At 44.4% G+C, this 21,614-nt stretch overlaps 1 protein-coding gene across 2 annotated transcripts in view; it reads right to left on the bottom strand.

The window, feature by feature from the left end:
- Positions 1-728: 728 nt before the first annotated feature.
- The window catches only part of CHST11 (carbohydrate sulfotransferase 11), a 183,109-nt gene continuing 162,223 nt past the window's right edge, over positions 729-21,614 (bottom strand). For both annotated transcript variants that reach the window (XM_065862687.2, XM_065862689.2), the window contains exon 3: positions 729-5,399. In XM_065862687.2, the coding sequence (XP_065718759.1) occupies positions 4,551-5,399 (849 nt within the window). In that variant the 3' untranslated portion in view covers positions 729-4,550. The remainder of the gene's footprint in view (positions 5,400-21,614) is intronic.

Below are 21,614 nucleotides of genomic sequence, written 5' to 3'. Positions count from 1 at the left end.
TCACAGTGGCCACTAGGGAAAAACATCTCTGTTGGGAGGGTTGTATGGCACTGGAACAGTTCACCCAGAGAGGCTCTCAGCCCTCCATTCCCAGAGACATTGAAGCCTTGGCTACCCAAAACCACGCCTAACCTAGTCTTGGTGACCTTCAGCAGCAGGGTGGTCCAGCTTACCACCAGGGTCCCTTCAAACAACGCAGTCCCAATGGGAAGCAGTTATTGCCTAAATGTGTGCTTTTCCGAAGTGTCATTTATGGTGTTGATTTCCTTACTCAAGTTTGTCTTCAAAACCCAGTTGGAAGTTGCTGCTTTGGGGTTAGATGTGATCTCAGTGAAGACCATGGACAAGACCACGCATGTCTGGGGTCTGATGGAAATGTTTAACTCAAAGCCAGTGTTAGCAAATTCCCATGAAGGTAGGCAAGTACATGGCCTAAAGCTCATCAGAAAGCTGGAATTTATGTCATCTTACTGACTCTAAAACACCGTTGCTTGAAGTTTCTGGGCATGTGATGGATCTTAAATTGGCAGCCCTCATCCTTGCTGGCTGGGAACAAGTGGGATGTTGTTAGAGATGTCTTTAGGTTTCCTGCCTCATAGCAGTATTTTGATTCTTTGGCTCGTTCTGCCACAATAAACCTTGTGAGAAAGCAAAGTTATGCAGACGAAAATCCCACCCTGAAAAATTCACCCTGAAAGCATGAGGCAGAAATAAAGCACACAGAGAGGAACTTTCTTTCTCCAATTTAATTGAAGTTACTTAGAAAAATAATCAGGCTTGAATGGCTTTTTTAAGGAAAGATTCATGAGCAGTTCACACTTGTGTTGGCAATGTATAATTTAGCTTTTTTCTTTATTAACAGTATATTTAGGTATGAGGAGATACTTTTCTACAACAAGCCTTCTACTGCATACAAATAGGTTAAAAAAAAATCCAACCCCACATTGATGTTAAATTATTCGTACACATTGTATTGTGCATGCATGTAAGAAAATAACACTCTCTGTAACAAGAGTAATAGTAAGGACAGTCCCTTTTTGTACCTGAAAAGTGCAGCAGACTACAGTGAAACCCTAAAACGTCTGGGGTCAACTTACTCCTAAAAGCACTTCTGCTTGTGGATTATTTATTTCGCTTGCTTTACGCAGCGCATGGTTCAGGCAGTTTGCACACTTCTGTGACAACGGACACGGTTTACGAAGAGGCTGAAGCACGAACCGAGTCAGGTCTGGGGGACCTCCTGCCACCCAGGAGCCACCACCATGTTCACCTTGCCCGCTGGGCCCTGTGCTCACCGTGGCTCAGCTCATACACGTCCCTCTAAAAGAGCAGCTGCCCAGCTGGCCCTCAAGGCTGCATCTGTATCTTGAATTCTGCTGTGGCTAAAGTTTTGCCTGTTTGTCTCCTGGGACCAGCTGTGGCCGCAGCAGAAATGAAGCTGGGTGGGAATCCCTGTCTGGGAAACCTGGTGAAGAGATGGGGTAAAACCAACCCAGTTCTCTGGCTCCCCCAGCACTGTAGGTGGTGGCCACCAGCTCACTGAACCCTGAACATCTTCCTGTGTGGGGGCAGTAGAAAGAGGTTTCTTTTTTGGCTCAGTCAAAAAAAAAAACCACACCCAGTACACCAAAAAAAGAAAAGAAAAAAAAAAGAAAAGGCTATTCCTTAAACATTTGTGGTTCTCCTCTGATCTGGTGAGACCTTCATGCTCACTGTGAAGGACACCATCATATCCAGCGTGTCAGCTGTTCTTTTAAGACACAAATCATTCCCAGCCCATTCACAGCACCCCCAAAATAGATACAACATGCTAAATGGACAGTTTGTAGTAGTCTGGGATGGAGGTTTTTAAAAAGCAAGTGACTTTTAAGTACCCACTTAAGACCACATAAAAGCCATCTCAGTGCTGAGCACCCACCCAGAGGGCAGCCCTCTGTGGGGAGGCAGAATTTGGGTAATCAAACCCAAAGCTGCTGCGAAAAATCTCAGCTGGAGCAGCGCTTATCCCTCAGATCTCCTGAACAGCTTTTTCACCTAAAGCTTTTCTATCATAGCTGTCAAATAAGGTTTTTGTGTCTCCAAAGCGGTGAAACTAAAGAGGGTATTTCAGAACAGATAAAAACGTGGGGATGACACCAAAAAAAAGTACAGATAGAAAGAGGGAAGCACATTCCATTTTCTTTCTGAAGCAACTTTTTTCTTAAATGAAAATATTCACATCACGATCTGTTGGAGGGATTACCAACCAACTGAAGAGAAAACTGGACCGAAGTATGAGCACTGTTGGATACAAGACAACACAAGCACACCAATAGCTTGTGGGAAATACTGGAGGGAGACGGGAAATCGACCCTCAGACAGATTTTATATCTTAACAAACCTGTAACTATTGAACTATGAACAAAAGGAAGGCAGGGCACACTGTGGTAGGCACTTGCAACCGTGCTGCGTGCTCTAAATGAGACAAAACTGCTTTCATATAAAACACTGGCCAGCAATCAGCAACCGCTCCAGAATTCAGAGCTGTGATGCGCAGCCAGTTCTGCACCAGGTCAGCGCTCCACGTTATAAATAGGACCTGGGTTATGAAAAATGTGGCTGTGCGAGAAGAGATGAGAGATTTATTTGTAGGGTATGATAAAAAAAAACCTAATGACCTGAATCCTGGCTCAGAACAAATCCAGTTGTGAAAGGACTTTGTCTGCTGTTTGTTATGTTAATTTGTTCTTCGCTGAGATTTATTCAGCGACTTATTTTTATAAAATAAGATGGAACCTATTTTTCTTCTTTAACCACTTATGTATCCTGGAGACTAACGTAATTTGGTGGATGTAATTTGGCTACTGTAAAATATTACATTTTTGGCATCTGATTCTGATACTGTGAAAAACAGCTCTGCCTTCAGCTGAGCTTTATTTAAATCTTCACTAATTTTTGGAAGGGTTTGGTTTGATCATAAGATTGACATATAGGCAAGTCAAAACCTCATTTTAACCATCAATCAATGACTTTAAAACAGATTTTAGTTTCCCACAAGTGCCTTGACTTAAGCCTCTGCCTCCTCCTGCCCATCAGCTGGCTGCCAGCTTGGGGTGGCTACAGATCACTCTGCTTGGCTGTGCACCCCACATCCCGCAAGCTAAAGCAAATATTTGGAGAAGCCTGTACTTCTGCTCACTGAGCCAGCTAACAGATCCCCACCGAAATCCCATTTTTCATTATTTATTTGCCGCAAAGAGATTACCACTTGCTTGCCCAAAACAATCGCTTGGCGTGCTATGCCTGGTACAATCTACCATCCCAAGCAGCTGTTATACACAAAACAAACACTACTGAGATGTTCACCTTAAATAAAAAGGTCATGGTCTCACACTAGAGCTGACTTAGATGAAATACTAACCCACTGGAAATTAGAAACGTCCCTGTCAACAGTATTTAGGCATCAACTAAAAAAAGACGACTTTCCGTTCTCCCTAGCAAAAAGACATGGAATGGACATATAGGGAGATGAGAGGCCTTTTTTTATTGCCTTGTGTGCTCAGAGATCAACACCAAGATGACTTTCAGCCTTTTCAAATTACATGCCCACATCCTTTATAGCAACGTATCGTAACCGGTGGTTTTTTGAGCCAATTTTGGTTGCCATTCTCAAGACCTGCAGAGGATGGAGCTCCCCCGGTCCCATCCTGGATATGAATTAGGTCAATGCCAATTGCTTCAGGCATTCAAAAATCTCTACAGTCACTTCCAAAATGCTGATTTTTTCTGATGGGCCATCTGCAAATCTGTATTCATTTGGGCTGTCAGGCTTTAAATTAAGTGACAGTGGGACTGGTCCTATCCTTGACAAAATCATTAAGTCCAGACTTATAAAAAGTTCACGGTTTCTTTTCCCAAGGAATACATTCACATTTCTTTCAGTCACGGGTTTTAGGTATCATCACGAATCTATCAAAATCTGTTTACTTCTCCCTTTCAGGGCTAGAAAGACAGATTTTTTTGCTATGCTTAAGTGCAATATCACTTTTTGAAGAAATTATTTCCACCACTCTTCTCAAAGCATGTGGTACCAAGAACCATTCTCGTATTTACCTCCATCAATAGCTAATGGAAGAATATTATTACCCAGAGGCAAGCGCAACTGAGGAAAATACAAAACCAGAGACTCCTTTGGTCCAAATGTTATCTTATTTCTGCTGCTGAAGTGACACCTACCAAGAGACCATGTTTTAAATAAGTATAAATAACATTAATTAGAATTGGAGGAATGCAAGATCAATGAAATTCACCAGAACACAATTAACATTTTTTTAAACAGTGTAGCAGTATTATTCATTTCTACAGCTAGATCGTCACAATCCTGTTACTCTGCAAAGAGAGCTGTCCTTTCTTACAGTTGATTTAAATAATTTTGACTGTGCTGCTCGCAGCATCATTCAAAAAAAGAAAATATTAATTTACAAAATAACCCATTCTCCATATTTATTATGACAAATAAAAATCTTAAATAAAACAGGCTTTCTCTCCCCTCTGTCCCCCCGACCCATCCCTCATTCCAATTTCAGGTAGCTTGGCACTGAGTAATTGAACATTAAAAAATCAAGTTTGTAGACTTCATACAGCTGCGTTTGGTGCTCGGAGCTGATGTTCTGGAAGAACTCTGTGGTCATTTCATCAGTAGTTCTCGTAGACTTTGCATAGGTGGGGAACTTCAGGTAGCCGCCTACTCCCGCCAGCTGGAGAATGTAGTTTGAATCCTCTTCGAGCGTTTCGTATTTTCCTATGAGGTCGTAGTGGATGTGGCAAGGGTGGCAGAGGGAGTACACAGTCTGCCAGTGCTCGTTGAAGGGCTCTTCTCTTTGGGTGTGCGGGTCAATGAGATACGCCACAAACTCTTCGAATTTCACGTCATCGCCTTTACGCAGCGCTTCCTGGGTGGCGTTTTTCCTCTGGCGCCTCACGATTTTGGTGCCGTACCGCTTGTGGAAGGAAGTGTTGTACTTCTGGGTGAACTTGTTCCTGTAGGCTGACACCAGTCTCTCGAAAGGCTCGCGAACGAAGAGGAACTTCATGTAGTTTTTCAAGCGGTGGTTGATCTCTGGGATGCTGTATTGGTTGAGGGTCTTCAGGTTTGAAGACACGTGGGCTTCATTGGCTGGGATTTCCATCGGATCGCTGTACTTGCCTCTTCCCGTCAAAACCATCATGACTCTCTTCCAGTTTGTGCAGGCCACTTTGGGAACATAGCAATAGATCATTTCATGATCTTCATCCACGACCAGGTGCTTGAGGTCATTGGGTGTCAGCACGCGGCGCTTCCTGCTAGAGACACTGTTTGCTCGGCATGTGTCTGTCACTTGGTCTCGTCTAATCTGATGAAGAATTGCTGTGTTGGACAACTGCAAAGAAAGCACAGGCACCAGTAAGTCAAGCAGCTGGGGAACTCTTACTGCCTTTTTGCTTATTATAAGAATTCATAGAAAAGTAGATTACTGCCTGTACAGAGCAGTTTGTTATGTGGCTGAGTAAAATTGTTCCTATGCTAGAAGATTAAAATTTTGTCTCCAAACTTCTTCATATGTGCTGTTTAAACGCTGTTCACAAAGAAAGTGTCCAGGGCTTTGCTTTGAAGCCAGCACAAAGGAGCACAAACACTCACACAGCCTGATGGAAAGTGTATTTACTGCACCCACATCCCAAGATGGGGTCACTGCTTTTCCTTGTCCTGGAAAATTGATCTCCTCTCCACTCTGCAGCCTGTCCCAAGGCTACAGGTGTGCTGGACCCTGTCTGACCTTCTGCTGCTGAGATGGGGTAGGAAGACACCAGATTTGGAAAATTTGTCAAAATAAAAACAATACGTGCTCATGTTGCTGGTGTCTTTCATGCTAGAGAACAAATAATCTTGGCTTGTTTCTTGGCTATGACCTTGGCAGAAGAAATCAAGCCCATGGAAATTCCTGTGACTCCCAAAGGGGAACATTCATTCAGATGTGACTTCTTGAGGAGCAGGGAGAATATTAGTTCTAAATTTGCCTCTCTGCTAAAGCCGTATTGATAAAGAAGGAAGGAGAGCATGGCCTTCTGACGCACACAACACCACATTCACCCAGAGCACTGTATTATTTTGTTAATAGCACCCTAACTTTCCACTATTATTGCTGGTGAATGCTTGGAGAGGCTGTAACCTGCCTTGAGGAGAATGCACAGAGATGAACACAGTCTCACCACCAGCCACCTCCTGCTCAGATTGTGTCCAGCAACAACAGCAACAGCTTCTGCTAAGGCAGGTAATGAGCTCCCCAGGGCAATGGGGAGAAATAGCCCAAGCAAAGGACCCCACCAACACAGGGCTCCCACATTTGGTTACCAGTGAGGTGTCCCTGCACGGTACCGTGTTCTGCTGTGCAGTCCTCCCCTCACTGCCACAAATGCCTTTTTACATATTCTGAATAAATTGCATCAAAGCAACAGGAGGAAGGTTTTGGTAATGTTATTTACAGTTACTTAACACTGCTAACCTGTGCATTTCAAAGAACCTTACGCTCAAAAATTATTTTATCTTTGAAGCCAAGTATTAAGGCAAGTATTGACCTTCCAATTTGATAGGCAGGGAGGTCTGAGATTCCTTCTTGAACACCTGAGTCTTTCAAAAGTGTTAATCTGATGCCTTCTAGTTAGGCTAACATGAATCACAGGACACTCCAATGAAGCAGCTGAGTTAATGCAGACAGCATATATCTGCTCTGGGGGTGTACAGCCTTCGGTTAGAGGGGTCTTCTCCCTCAATGGTATAATGCCCTTGGCAAATGGTTTTGCACCAGTCTGGGTGTTCATATTGAACTTCCAGTTCCTGCAGCCATGGGTCAAATCTCTGCTTTCAATACCAGTAGTTAGACCTGATTCGTATTTAAACAAACAAACAAACACAACTCAAAGAACAGGATCCAAATGCACTTTTTAGGCAAAACCCAACCCAAACCCCAAGTTGGGATCACGTGAATTGCAGGATTTCTGAGCTTTGGAGAGAAAGGAGATAGAAACCTTGCTGTTAACAGACAAGCCCTAAGAGCCCAGGTTTCACCCACCCAAGGTTTTGCAACACACGAGCAGCAGAGACTGTCCCTCTCCCTGAGCTGCAGTGGGTTGCAGAGGAATGTTCTTGTGGGATGAGCAACACTGAGCTGCTGCACCTCAGACATGGGCAGGAGAATCTTTTTTTTCTTCAGGACAGCATTTATGTGCCAAGCCTGGGGCCTCTGTATTTTGTACAGTGCCACCCACTGCTTCCCTGAATTCCTTGATCCCTGAATTCCTCATCTCTTTAGCCCCTTTGTTTAGAAAAACGCTGGCTAATGGTTGCAACACGCAATAGCCCCGTGCAGCAGCTTCAGACAGCTTGGCTCGTCTTTTGCACGTGTGTGGTATATCCCTGAATACCTCCCAGGTGCACATCAAGGGCAGTTCTGTTTTATAGTCAGAGATGAGAAGCCAGGTGTGAAATGTGCTTTGTGTTTCCCAGGAAAACTGCCTGACAGGGAGTTTCCAAAATAAGATGTTAGAAAGTGGTTGTCAAGGATAGGAGAGATTTTTGAAGAAAATGACTTCTTCTGTTTAAAAAAATATAAAATCCGTATTTCAATTTATGCTGTCCTCAGAGGGAAATGGAACTAATGGTCAGCTCTACACTGGTCAGAGTTACCAGTGAATAATGTTCAAAGAACTAAACAAACCCCCATGCAAACATACAGACGTACAAATTTCCCCCTGCAGACAGATAAAATGCTGAAATGTCTCCTCCTGTAGATTATCATCAATATCATATAGTGCAGTACTGCCATTTTCCTCTGGTTTTAGAGTATTAAAAAAAAAAGAAAAGAAAAGAAACGTCTGACTATACTGCTACATTTCAACATGTTAATACACTGTATTTGCTTTTTCTGGTGCTGTTCTTGGGATAAATACAGAATTAAGTGGATGAAATTCTATGGCCTGTATTAGATAGAAGGTCAGATTTGATAATTTAATGGTCGCTTCAGACCCCAATCTGCAGATGAGTCTTTGTAAGGTTGTGCTTTGCTCCTGATTTCATTCCAGCATCAATAGCGTAAGTACTTCATCCCAACACATTAATGAGATTTTTCAGGCATTCAGAGTAAGGGGGAAAATGCAGCCTTAGTATTTACAATTGCAAATGAGATTGCACCAAATTAAATTCACTTAGAAGATGATACTTGTGCATTTTGAAGTGGTACTTGTCTCCTACCCTTTTTAATATGGAAGAAATATGAAGAAATGGCATAGAAGTTTGGTCAGCTACATTTACTAAGCATAGACCAACAGCCCAGGGTCAGCTCTGCATGTGCTCTGGCCTGTCTGGTGGCACAGAGAACACATATGAAATACCAATGGAACACTAAATGGGTATTGTCCTATACTTACAAATTACAGTACTATTTGGTATGGCTAATGGATGAAGGACCATGTCGAAAATACAGTTGTGAGAACTCTACTGTCTCGCCTCAAAGCTGCTGTAGATGTGGGTACAGCAGAGTTGTGAGCGCACAGCTGCTGTCTGGACACCAACTGCTGCACCTATGGTCATTACCAGAGGTCCCTGATGATCCCTCAGTTCAACAAGCCACAGTAACTAATGGCCTAAATCCACCCCGCTTTGGGAGAGGGCACTTTTAAGCACATGTGCAGATTACTCTGAAGGCAGCATGGGGATGGGGATAAAGCCAGTGCTCAGGTCTCTCCTCTGACAGTTCAACTTGGACTTCAGTTGGGCATTAAAGATTTCGGGAAGACATCTTATTAAAGCAGGACAGACAACGCCATAGACGCATTTGATCAGGTGTTTTTTCCTGCAGAAGCTGCAAAAGGGGACAGAGAAGAAGAGCAGGGCAAGATCAAAGTTGTTCTTCCTTTTCTCATGCAGCAACTGAGTTGAACAGGCAGACAGTGTGAGCAGCGGGAGACTCCCGAGCTCAGCAGCATTTAATAAAAGAAACAAAGTAATCCGGGGACACTCTGATCCCAGAAGCTTCTCATCTCCATCAGTCCCCAACTAACGATGAGGGAGGAAAGCTAAGTCCAGCAGGCTCTGCTCATGTGGATGTCTGCTCTACAGCACAGGGTAGGGGCTTTGAGTGTAGTGCACTAGAGAATATACTGACCAGAAATATATATATGTTGACCAACTAACAATCATCAACCCACGACATACAAAGGTTATTCAAGGCAAATCACAGTAGTGAGATGGGAGGTATTTTCTTCTGGTTACTTAGGCACAGCAGGATAAAATAATCTTTGAGGGCCTTTTCAAGCTTGATGGCCAAGTAGCAAGTTCAGCTTTAAACACAGAACATTTTCAACTAATGTTTCTTTTTATGAATATAGTAGTGTACTGCAAACTAGGAGCAGAGATCGACCCAATTCACAGGTACCTGCACTGAAAGCACTTTTTAATAGAAGGATAGAAATACCTATGTGTCACTCAAAAAAACCCATTAATTAAATTTTCTCTCACTACAAAAAATTAGTGTGCACTGAAGTATTCCCCACAGCTATAAGGCAGGGTTTTATTTATTTCTATTGCACTGCTTGCAGCTGCTGCTAGTTCTGCATATTACTGTAACCAGACTCACAACCAGCCTATGTTGGGAGTGCTAACACAACATTCAGGCATGGCAGACCTAAGGGCAAAATTACCCAAATTAGTTTAGAGTGGAACAAGGAGGATAAATATTGTGAATGGGGTTTGCAGTCAGTGTCATGCCCTGCTAAATTGCCTTTTCTCTTCAGTTTTGCGTTAACCAAGACTTTCCATCTGCCTTTAATTCTTTGGTTACACTCGTGTTTGGAGGTTTGGTTTCTGCCCTACGCTAGAACTATGCAAGTTGCTGCGGTGTTCCCCTTATCTGTGGTCCAAGCAGCTGTCAATCAAAATCAGCTGCATCTCTGCTGAACACCCAGTTGGGTCTATCCAGTAGCACTGTTGAGCTCAGCATAAACCAGAGCTCATCTCCACCAAAATCTCTTAATGGTATTTGTTTAGAAGGTGTGTGCAGCAGGCTCATAATCCATTGGAAACAAGGTCTTAAAGTGTCAGACTATAGGTGGCACCAACGGTCCTACTTATTTGACATCGAGAGACACTGGTATTTTAGCTGACTAAAATCTCTCAGGTATTATCAGCTCTCCTTCCCCCAGCCCATCAGCCACACCATCTGAGTTCTAGGAGCTGTTTGTTATCTAATAGATAAAATGTTTTCTTGGTATTATTTATATTTTCCCTAATAATTAAAGGTGTTTTTTGTTTTGTTTTGGGGTTTTTTTTTGAGTGTGAGGTAACATGCAAGCACATTTCCAATCCTGTTTTCACATTAAAAGTGTGAATAAGATTCTCGCAACCTTGATGGACAGCCTTCAAGTTACAAGCGTATTTTAGACTATTTTAATACATGGCTTTTGCAATTTGGATCCATGACTACCCTACTTGGTGTAGATATATTCTATACACCAAATGCTAAATTGTATTCTTAAAAACATTCAGCATTAGACAATAAAGGGGAACCAGCAATTTTTCATACTTGACAGTCCAAGCATAAGCAGCTCTGAAATCATCACAAATAATTATTACTCTTTGCAGATTTCTATAGATGACAGGCAGACAATTGTAGCTATGCGAATCAAAACACTGAATCTATCAGAACAACTACATTTCAGATAAAGGGATTTTATTAAACTGGCCTGGATTGCAATCATTTTTTTACGTAGCAGTTTTACAATGTTTTGTACTTTGATTTACTTAACATTTCACCGCATATTCTTCTTAACTTTTTCAAAAAATTCCCAGCACTCAAATGAGAACCCCACCAAAACCTCCATCAATATTTGTTCAGAGTCTGATACAGCAGACTAGAAGGCACATCGTGTGTACTGGAGACGGAAATGCTTATATCTTCCCTGACAACTTGCAGACAGACAAACTGGAATACAAATCTGCTAGGAAAACATCTCTACAGAGTGGCTGGATAATAGAAGATAATAAAACTAATATTAACTTTGGAACATTTTTACTGAGAGACAAATTATATCCTCTGAAGGAAACTCTTGAAATATTATAAAGCTGCTTTCTTTTTCCATTTCATGCACTGAATTTATTGCCCCACAGAGAAGATAAGGCCGAATATGCATTTTTTCCAAATAAATGTCTGTATTGCAACTTGAGATAACAATAGCATTTTCAGTTCCTACTGTACAGAATGCACTGGGGCTATGAAAAGAAAGATCAAAGCTTTTGAGAGTAAAGCAGTCATACACAGTAGCTACTAGCACTGTATTGTCAAAAATCCTAAATCACTTCACACCTTCTTCCTATGCACGTCGCCAACTCCGTCCCTGCATGTAGAAGGGAAAGGTGAAATAACTCAGCAGTTGCATGATATTGGGTCCAGAGGCTGCAATTAGGGACATGGTTTAGTGACAGTGTTAGCTTAACAGCTGGACTCAATGATCTTGACCGTCTTTTACAACCAAAACGATTCTGTGATTATTTGAATAACGACACAACTGAAACCCACATCAACTTTGGCATTCAGTCTTCTTTGTCCAGGTACGTGATTTGGGTGCTAGAAAAGAAACAACACTAAACCAGTCAAAATTCGGCAGCAGACGCACATGCAACCGCAGATGCTGATGCTTTCCTGAGAAAACTTCACAACTAGGTCATTATGTACTGGTCTTTTTGTCTTGAAGGGAAAGTAAAGTACCACAGTGAGCCTAAATGATGCAAAAATCTCCTTGAAAAATCATAGCCTGGCACCACGTGACACCAGCTGTATGTTAAAACCAGCTTTTCAATCAGCCTAAGACACACAATAAGGTTTGGACTCAAGAAGAAAAGAGGGAGCCCCTTTCTAAATGCCACCTTCTCTTGCATAATCCCAAACATCTTTGGAAGCCTACCCATTCCCATTCTCCCTGCTTGAAACTATTTAGTGTCAGGACTCAAAGGGTTTGGGAGTGATAAGATGAACTTAAATGTCTTGTAAAGCATTTCCTCTGAACAAGACAGAAAAGTTGCAAGTCCCCGGGTAAACCAAGGAAGAAGAACCTATGGCATGGCCACTCAGGGGGCAAAGGACATGCCACCGTGCACATTGCTGTTCCGAAGCTCCAGGGGAATTTTATGAACAAGTCAAGTAAAATGGAAGTGACTGAGTTAAGTGCAATACACCCGAGAGGTAAGAAATCATCAGGAAGGCTGGAGAAGCCTTGAGTTACAAATAATTAAAGCAAAAAAAAAATTCATGTTGGTGTGTTTCCTGGGGTTTAATTTATAGAAGACAAGTTTGGAGCCTCACATTGAGTGTACAAAGGGCACTTTACATCACCTTTCCCGTATCCGACACTGGCTGTCAGAAGGGAAGGGGAGAAGGGGAATTAGGCAGATAGCCAATCCCTTGTTTTTCTCACAGTAAAAAGACGTGGGTGAGACCCTGGGCCATGACCTCAGCTGACATGGTGAAGTGAAGGTGACAAAGCTGTGGTGCCTTCCCCCTCTGCTGCTGGGAGCCTGACCACCCCGTGCCGCTGCTGAAACGTCTCACCGCTGCTTTGACAGAAAAGGACGGCACGTGATGAATTTGTCCGCTCCTGGCTCATTCTTTCAGTGTAGCCATAAATCACCATTTCTATTAAAAAGCTGAAAGGTCTGGCTATCCTATGAATTTAATTTTAAAATGAAAACTTTCTGACCTTTCCCCTCCAACACACACACAGATGCGCACAGATGTGACGGCTGGAGCTGCGCTCACGCTCCCTGAACCTGTGTGTGTGACCTGTAACACACCAGAACACAACCACGATCTTTCGCACCCTTCTTGGTCCCCAGGCATGGATGTTTCACCTCTAGGCTACAATCACTGGCCACTCAGAGCTACTTCAAGTAGCCCTTTGGAAGCTCTACCTATCATCACCTTTGCAGGACTTAATTATGCTAATGGATGATTGACAGACATAGAGCAGCAAGGAGTGAGTTTGCTGTCACACAGGCAGGGGACAGGGAGAGGGGACATGGCGATGGGACACAACAGCCTGCCACATCCAAGAGTGTGAGGCTGCACTTAGAATAATTTCCCTTGGAAGAGATCCTCAGGATCATCAAGTCCAACCATAAACTAACTCTAGCACTAAACCATGTCCCTAAGGACCATGTCTACATGTCTTTTAAACACCTCCAGGGATGGTGATTCCACCACTTCCCTAGGCAGCCTGTTCCAATGCCTCACAACCCTTTCCGGGAATAATTTTTTCCTAATATCCAATCTAAACCTCCCCTCGTGCAACTAGAGGCCATATCCTCTTGTCCTATCACTTGCTATTTGGGAGAAGAGACCAACACTCTCCATGCTACAACCTCCTTTCAGGCAGTTGCAGAAAGCGATAAGGTTTCCCCTCAGCCTCCTTTTCTCCAGGCTAAACAGCCCCAGTTTCCTCAGCCACTGCTCATCAAACTTGTGCTCCAGGCCCCTCACCAGCTTCATCACCCTCCTCTGAACTCTCTCTAGTACTTCAATGTCCTTCTTATGATGAGGGGCCTTCTTGGTTGAGGAGGAGCTGATGGCATCTGTCCTCAACTGGGAAAGCCTGTTCCTGAGGGCACACTACCACTGGCCGCCGCTGCTTGGGAAAGGCCTGGGCTTGCAGAACTGCCTCCAAGTCACCAGGACTATAGATGGAGTCAAAGGGACTTTCACTGTTTATCTCACAGCTGCCGGGTTGCAATCAAGGCACAGATGCATCACAAACTGGGACAACCCAAGATCGGGGACAAGCATACGCGCTGGGAAGCTTGAAGCCAAGGGAGGGACCCGTAGCTGCTGTACTCTGCTATTACAGCTCTACTGTGGGAGCTGTAGATGTGGTTTTCAAGGAGAGGCTTGAGAACTGGCTAGGGAAAGGCATGCCATGGACATCTGCAAATGGTGCACCAGGAGGAGCACTGGGCTGGGGATGGATGGAGTCAGCCAGGGTGGAGCTGGGAGTAGCCCTTACAAAACAAAATAAGAAACTGCATTTTAACATAGCTGGCATCTAGGAGACAATGGAAAAGCTGACATTTATTTCTCTGTTGAACTGACATTTATTTCTCTTTTGCAAGAAGTTGTAGTAGTAGGGATGAGATAAACTGGGTGGAGGGAGGAAACAGGACGAAGTAGATACGTAAATACAAAAATACAGAAAAAAATTCCTCAAGGAGGAAAGGGATAATCTGCTCTCTGGACTCATTGTGGTTAGTACAAATAGCAATAAAGCCACACAAGAGAGACTCAGTTTACATGTAGTAAAAATCCCCAAAGAAAGGACATGTTTGTGCTGAAACAGAGTGAGGAATCTCCAGCACCAGGAACCTCCCAAAACCTGCCTGAGAAGGTGTCAGAGGGACACAAACGATACCACCATGTGGGCAGGTGTCTCCTTGCAGGTCCTTCAAGCTTCACAAACCTGGGACGGTGACTTCTGGAAGCTAAGCTCACTGTTGCAAAGCTGGGTATTTACACGCTTCAGGAGCAAGGCTTTCAGCAAATGCTGCAGAGCCACACGGGCAGAGAGGCCAGTTAGTGCTCTGAACACAGCCTCCCTTGGGAAAAGGCAATAACATGGAACTATCGGGCAGGCAGAGAGACCAGGCAGGTGCTCAGACACCCCCACGACTGACACTGTGTGAGACCCCGCATAGGACATGGTGGAGGAGATGCAGGAGCTAAGCGCTTGAAGCTGCCTGGTCACCCCCAGCAGCTCTGCCCTGGCAGCCGATGTTAATGGATTTCTTGGTAACACAAATCCTCCTCCTGTACCTCTGGGTTTCAGCTTAGGTGTCACACAGCCGAGTAGAAATACTTATTTTCTTCTCAGCAGGATATCTGCTATTTTAACTGAATACAATTTACTCAGTCCCATGCTAAATCAGGGTAATATGTTTCCAATTTTTAACTCAGCATGTAACGCACCAATATTGCTCCAAAGCTTTTGAAACCCAAATAGGAAAACCAGGAGAGAGCTGCTGCAGAGATGGTTTCTTTACATATAATTCATGGGTTTAGCAACCCGCTGGAGGAGAGGGGAACCCCGTAATTACATGTTTAGCCGTGTTGAGTCCCTGTCCCCCATTACTGGGGCAGATGCTTTGCACGGGATGCTGCAGAATGCCCCCTTCTGACAAATCTGAGCAGTTTAGGTGAAGGGTGCTATTGTGAACTAGGGACACAGGCTCAGTCCCCCACCCAGAAATGTGCTGGCTTTTTAAGGTAAGACGCTGGAAGCAGGAGTGATCACACCCAAGGGTGTATCACCCTGCTGTAAGCTCTCCCCGTGAGGCTCGCTTGTTGTCTACACCAATGGTGCAAAGGCCCAGAGGAGATGGGGAAGAGAGAGCTGATCTCACCAGCTCAGGAGGTCAGTGGCAGAAACAAGAACAGATTTCATCTCGTATGTCAGTCTGCCTCTTTTTTTTTCATGTAATGACTTGAATGAATTCATCCAGACACACACTGGCAAAATAGCCCAATCTTTTCAATAATGGATTTTCTTCTCCTCAAATAAACTATTAAAAATTAACATTGAATTTCTCTTACTTCCCTTTGGTGAGGTTATATTGTGCACAGACTAAACCTTGCTATTCCAGCATAGCTTTTCCTGGCACATTTGTCCACACCATTCACTAATGTTCACAGAAGGCAACTAACCAGGGCTGCTCTTTCTCCACAGTCTTAATTACAGTTAACCGGAAGCTTTTCACCTTCATGCTGTGGTACAAAAAAATAGATGACCCCCTGCTTGAAAAGACAATAGGTCTTTTCTTTTCAAATGCTAGCATCCATTTATAATCTTAATTACAACAGGTTTCCAAGGAACCCTTCCTGCCATGGATGAAGTACTACAGAAATAAGATTCTGGTTTAACATGGAAAGCCTGTTTCATCAATAGAATCACACAGAATCACACAGAATTGGCTAGGTTGGAAAAGACCTCAGAGATCATCAAGTCCAACCCTTGGTCCAACTTCAGCCCATTTACTAGATCATGGCACTAAGAGCCATGTCCAATCTCAGTTTAAAAACCTCCAGGGACGGTGAGTCCACCACCTCCCTAGGCAGGCCATTCCAATGCCTGATCACTCTCTCCGTAAAGAACTTCTTCCTAATATCCAGCCTAAACTTCCCCTGGCAGAGTTTAAGGCCATGTCCCCTTGTCCTATTGCTAACTGCCAGGGAGAAGAGACCAGTTCCCACCTGGCTATAACTTCCCTTCAGGTAGTTATAGAGAGTGATGAGGTCACCTCTAAGCCTCCTCTTCTCCAGGCTGAACAACCCCAGCTCCCTCAGCCTCTCACCATAGGTCATGTGCTCAAGTCCCTTCACCAGTCTTGTTGCTCTTCTCTGGACCCGCTCCAGCACCTCAATATCTTTCCTGAACTGAGGGGCCCAGAACTGAACACAATACTCCAGGTGTGGCCTCACCAATGCAGAGTACAGGGGAAGGATCACTTCCCTTGTCCTGCTGACCACACTATTTTTGATACAGGCCAGGATACCATTGGCCTTCTTGGCCACCTGGGCACACTGTTGGCTCATGTTGAGCTTGCTGTCAATCAGTACCCCCAGGTCCCTTTCTGTCTGGCTGCTCTCCAGCCACTCTGTGCCCAGCCTGTAGCGCTGAAGGGGGTTGTTGTGGCCAAAGTGCAGGACCCGGCATAGGTTCCTAGGTCTGATTTCTTCGACCTTGAGATAAATACCAATGACCTGAGGGATGCTCAGGCCCCAAAACAAGCCAGCAGCAGTCCTTTAATCCAACCCTAACACTGTCAGGATAAGGCTCAAAGGACAAAAGCAAAAGACTGAAGACGTACCACAACACAGGAAAGGAATTTGTTTGCTTTTGCCATATTTTATGATTCCGTTAAAAAACCCCAGATGTTTCAGTCTTTGTGCACTGAAAGAACCTCGCTGCCAGTAGCTGACCACAAATGACTCCACTACAGGCTTCTCTGGGAAGCAAAGAGCATCTGAATAAAGCTGCCCTCTCTGTTGGCCACCGACGCCTCTTCCCAAATGCCAGCGTGCTCCATCCACCGTGCCAGCTCCACACAGACGACAACATTCAGTGCTCTCCAGATTCGACCACCAGGCCCTCGCTGGAAACTTTCCGTCTCCCTTGGTCCCTCTGAGCTGCAGCAGGGGAGACCTCAGCACAGGAATGAAAGAACAGAAAACATGCCTAGGTAATCTTTAAATCCTGACGAACGTAAAAACGTCTTGGTTGTATTTTGAAGCATCTGACTTGTTACATTAAACCTGCTTATGTCGCACATGAGGGCAATGTTAGAAGTAAGTTTCATCAATGATTTAAGACAACTGGAAGGTACAATTATTAGTATGATGCCTTGTTAATTTTCCTGATCTCTACAGCTGTGTTTACTGTGATTTCTAAGGGTTCTCTGTCTCATCTAATAACAGATCCATTTAGGGACTGCATACTAAATGTTAATTTATAATGAAAGAACAAATTCTTATTATTTCTTTAAATGGCAGCTATTATTTTGAAACTGTTCTCTCAAGTACACCCTGAAAGAAATTGCAATTGCACATCATCTTTTTTTCCTTTTTTTTTTTTTTAAATGCTAAATCTTTTTTTAAACTTACTAAAGAAAATGAGCAGAAAAGGCCACTTTGAGCTCTTGCTTTTAGGATCCTTCCCTGGCTGCAGTCAAGCGCTGCCTCCTTGCTCTCTGCTCCTTTCATGGATGCTGAACGTGTGCCAGCCTCTCACCCATTCCTTCTTTATCTGGTGAAAGGGTTGGCTCCACTCTTGTGTCTTTCTTGTCCGCCCTGTCCCACCTGCAGCTTGAGCAAGCCAGCAAAGATCAGAAGAAAAAAAGGAGCTCCAGGATCAAGTTTTCAGCCAGCTCTTGCTCTGGTTGCAAAATCCCCCAAAGCAGGTGCTTGCTGTCCCTGAGCTGACTGCAGCACTAGGCAGGTACTCCCGGCATGTGTGTGGAGGGCATTGAAAGATGGGGGAGATACCCCGTCCCCCCAAGCAGCAGGGCAAGGTGACCAGTGAAGAGGTGCCAACCCAGCACGAAGGGACATGGTCTGATGGCCAGGAGCGAGTCGAGGCATTCGGCTGTGCAGGTGAGGGGAGTCGAGAGCGTGTGCTCCATGGGGACGTGCCCTCTCCTGCGCAGCGGGGAGAGGACAGCTTGGTCCTGCGGGCAGGGCCAGCACTGATCCACCTCCCCGCGGCTCCTGCGCTTTGCTTTACGCTGCTCACACGGGCAGCTTGCCCTCCGCACAGGTAACATGCAGCTCCTGGAGGTTTACACCCACTGTGCCGCTTTTCGATGTTACAGCCTTGGAAATGTACTTATGGGGGAACTGACTGCTTGGCTATCAACACCTCCAGCTACCACTGGTTTCTGCTTGCTTACCCATACCAGCTTGTCACTGTTTTCAGGGCTTTTTATTTTTATAAGCTACTTACTTTCTCTCTGATTAACAAATAATGCTAGTAAACTGGTGGGAATACATACATCTCCCTATATACACACACAGATGTGTACACATATGTATATCCCCGCTCACATCCCAGCAGTAAGCACCCAGATGGCACACTGGTTTACGTGGGTCACAGACCAGGGCACACAGGTACTTCCAGGCAGTACCGAAGCACCGAATGACATTCTCAAGTGTAAGCAGGTGGGACTGAAAAATTCAGCAGCCCATTGGAGAGGAAGCACGTACTGGCACTGATCTTGCTCAGTAGGGTGGTCTGAGAAACATCCACACTGCCCAGAGCCAGCCAGAACCTGGGAACTGCTGTCACCTCCCTCTGATGGCTTCAGTCAAGACATGAGGGGCATCTGATGTGATGGCTCCTGAGAAACACTGGGAGCTGATGCTGTTCTGGTTTACTGAAGGGAGGTTGTCCTTCTCCAAAGCTTCCAGGTGACACAGATTTAGGAGCAGGGAAAAGTGACAAGTTCACACAGTGCTGGAATAGCTGATATTCCTGACAGGAGAAGCAAACCTAAATTAACAATTTCCAGCTAAGAAAGTTGTCATTTTAGATTCCCTGTGCAGTAACTTCAACCCACTGGACTGATGAATGAAGAGCGGATGGCTCCTCCTTCAGCTTGCAGCGTTACCTGCTGCAGGTCCCATCTTCACAAGGCAGGGACAGCTGCCAAGTGCCACTGTGCCCTTCACCTCAGTGGGGGCTTCCATGGCTCAAATGCCTCCCACAAACACGCTAATAATTAACATCAGATTTTGGTCTTTGAACGTATCATGCCTTTTATGAGATGCAACAGCACAGCTGACTTAGAGATTAATAGCGGCATCCAACTGTGCTCAACCCTTTTAGTTTTGCATTTCAAATATCAAACTGATTACATGAAAGTCTGCTTATCCTGTTGTTTCTAAATCCCTTCTGAAGGTTAACACTAGCTGGAGCAGGTCATGATGTGAAGGTCCCATTTGCAAGGACCACACTTAAATGCTTTTGATCAGGTGTCTGCAAGCCTACATCCATTCCTGTAATCCACCCTCATGTGTATCTGCCAACTGCTGTGTACTCCAGCTAGCACGAGCAGGGAACTCTCACAAAGCCTCTTCCCAACCCTTTCTACTGTTTTTAGAGATCTTTTTTTTCCTGCTCCAAGACCTAACTTTATTTCTGGCTTTGTTTGTTTAAAAATAAGCCTTGTTCACAAGGGAAAGCAGTACGTGGGATTCACTGCTTCCAGGAACAAACTATAATTTCATTCAACTTCTTCTGTCCTCCTGGGTGCTCTCTTCTTCCAGCTTGTCATCACTTGTCTTTATGCATGTGCAAATGCAAGCCCCCACTGTCAGCTTCTCCCCGCTCAGCGCTCTTCAGAAGCGGTCAAGGCCCCCTAACTCATTAACACCACCATGTTCTCTCAGCCCATGGCTAATGTAATACAGAATTCAAGGTAATCCCAGTTATTATAAGGTTAGCCTTAACTCTATTCTACCTGAACTTCTTTACGCTTGTGCCTCTTGCTGCTCTTTCCTCACTCTCCTTGGCTGCTCTTCACTTAAACCCCCAGCATCCCTTTGGCAAGCTGTACTCAATATCTCTAGAGCTGGAGTTGAACTTTCAAGTCCATGGAGGGTTGGGAGCAGAGGGACGAGATGCAAACATTTCCAAAGGAAGACATGAATGTTAAACAGGACGAGTAAGAGGCTGCTCCAAAACAACACAAGCAGTACTCAGAAGACTGAGATAAAGCAGCTACCATACATTACTAGTTTAAACCCGATGCAAAACATCTGGTTTTGTTTCGCTTTTAATAATTCATGTTCTCTTGTCAGCAGCTCTAGAGAGAGAAGGACCACCTGAGCAGAGATAAACCACAGCTTTTGCTTTTCCCGTTTCCAGGAGGAGAAAACATTTGCCAAGATTACCTGAGGAAAACTGAAGTGCTGAACAGCCAGGTAGGCTATGCAGAGCCTACACATCGGCCTAATAACACTTGCTGTTCCTTCTTCACCCACCCCAACACTGCAGGCAGGACTGGGTCTCTCTCTCATCCTCCCCTCCTCAGTTTTTGTGGATCAACTGAGATCAGTAAATATTAGGAGCTCAACTGTAGCCTAAAACTACAGCTTGTGGGATGTACTATGAGATCTCTCTGCTCCCTACATGGAGGTAGTAGAGCAGTCCTGCATCCACTAAAATATGGGCATATTGCAGCTATGGCCTGCCTCGCTAGGGACTGAAGGCAACAGATGTACACGCTCAATGAGAATAAACACAGGTTCCCAAATAAACCTCAGATGGACTGCAGAGGGATCTGCAGGTGCTGGCAGGATGGATAAATCCTCCTGAAGCTGCATCTGGAGATGCTCTTCCAGACCAAGGTCTGGGACAAAAATAGCACTCAGTACTTATCTGGTCTTTTTCCATCTGTAAACTTCAAAGCACAATGCATCATCCCCACTTTCCAGATGTGAGAAACAAGTCACAAAGAACCAGTCCAGTGTTGCTGCGTTTTTCTACCATCTTCACAAGCTGAACCTTGCCCTCTGGAAACATCTGTTCCCTGCCCAAGTGCAACTGCTGGGTTCGAGGCAAGACAACACAATGCTACCAGCACTTTCCATTTTCTGTGATTCTGTGCATATTTTAAGATGGGGAATGGGGTTTATTTTTCAGCCCTTGTTTCCTGGCACTTGCCTGGGAGAATTTCAGAACAAAATATCTCTTTAAATATTTGTCCTCCCTGAAGTTTCTAGCCCTCCCAGTTACATAAAGGTTAGGTAAATGGATTAAACTGGAGTCTCAAAACTCAGGTTAAGAAATTGTGGCAGTAAAGAATGCTGGTATCGACAGATTACAGATATCCAAAGTATTTAGTTTAGACTTACGCCTTTCCTCATTTGTTGTTTCTTTCCTGACCAACACTTGTGAGATTCACCATTGGGTTTAACTTCCATATCAAGATGGTGTCTATGAGAAATTAATAACAGACATTTGGCACTGCCTGTTGTGGAAATGTATAGCATGTACTGCAGCAACAC

This window comes from Patagioenas fasciata, chromosome 1 (assembly GCF_037038585.1).
Source record: "Patagioenas fasciata isolate bPatFas1 chromosome 1, bPatFas1.hap1, whole genome shotgun sequence".
NCBI classification, from domain to species: Eukaryota; Metazoa; Chordata; class Aves; order Columbiformes; family Columbidae; genus Patagioenas; species Patagioenas fasciata.
This window is presented reverse-complemented; position numbering and strand designations above follow the sequence as displayed.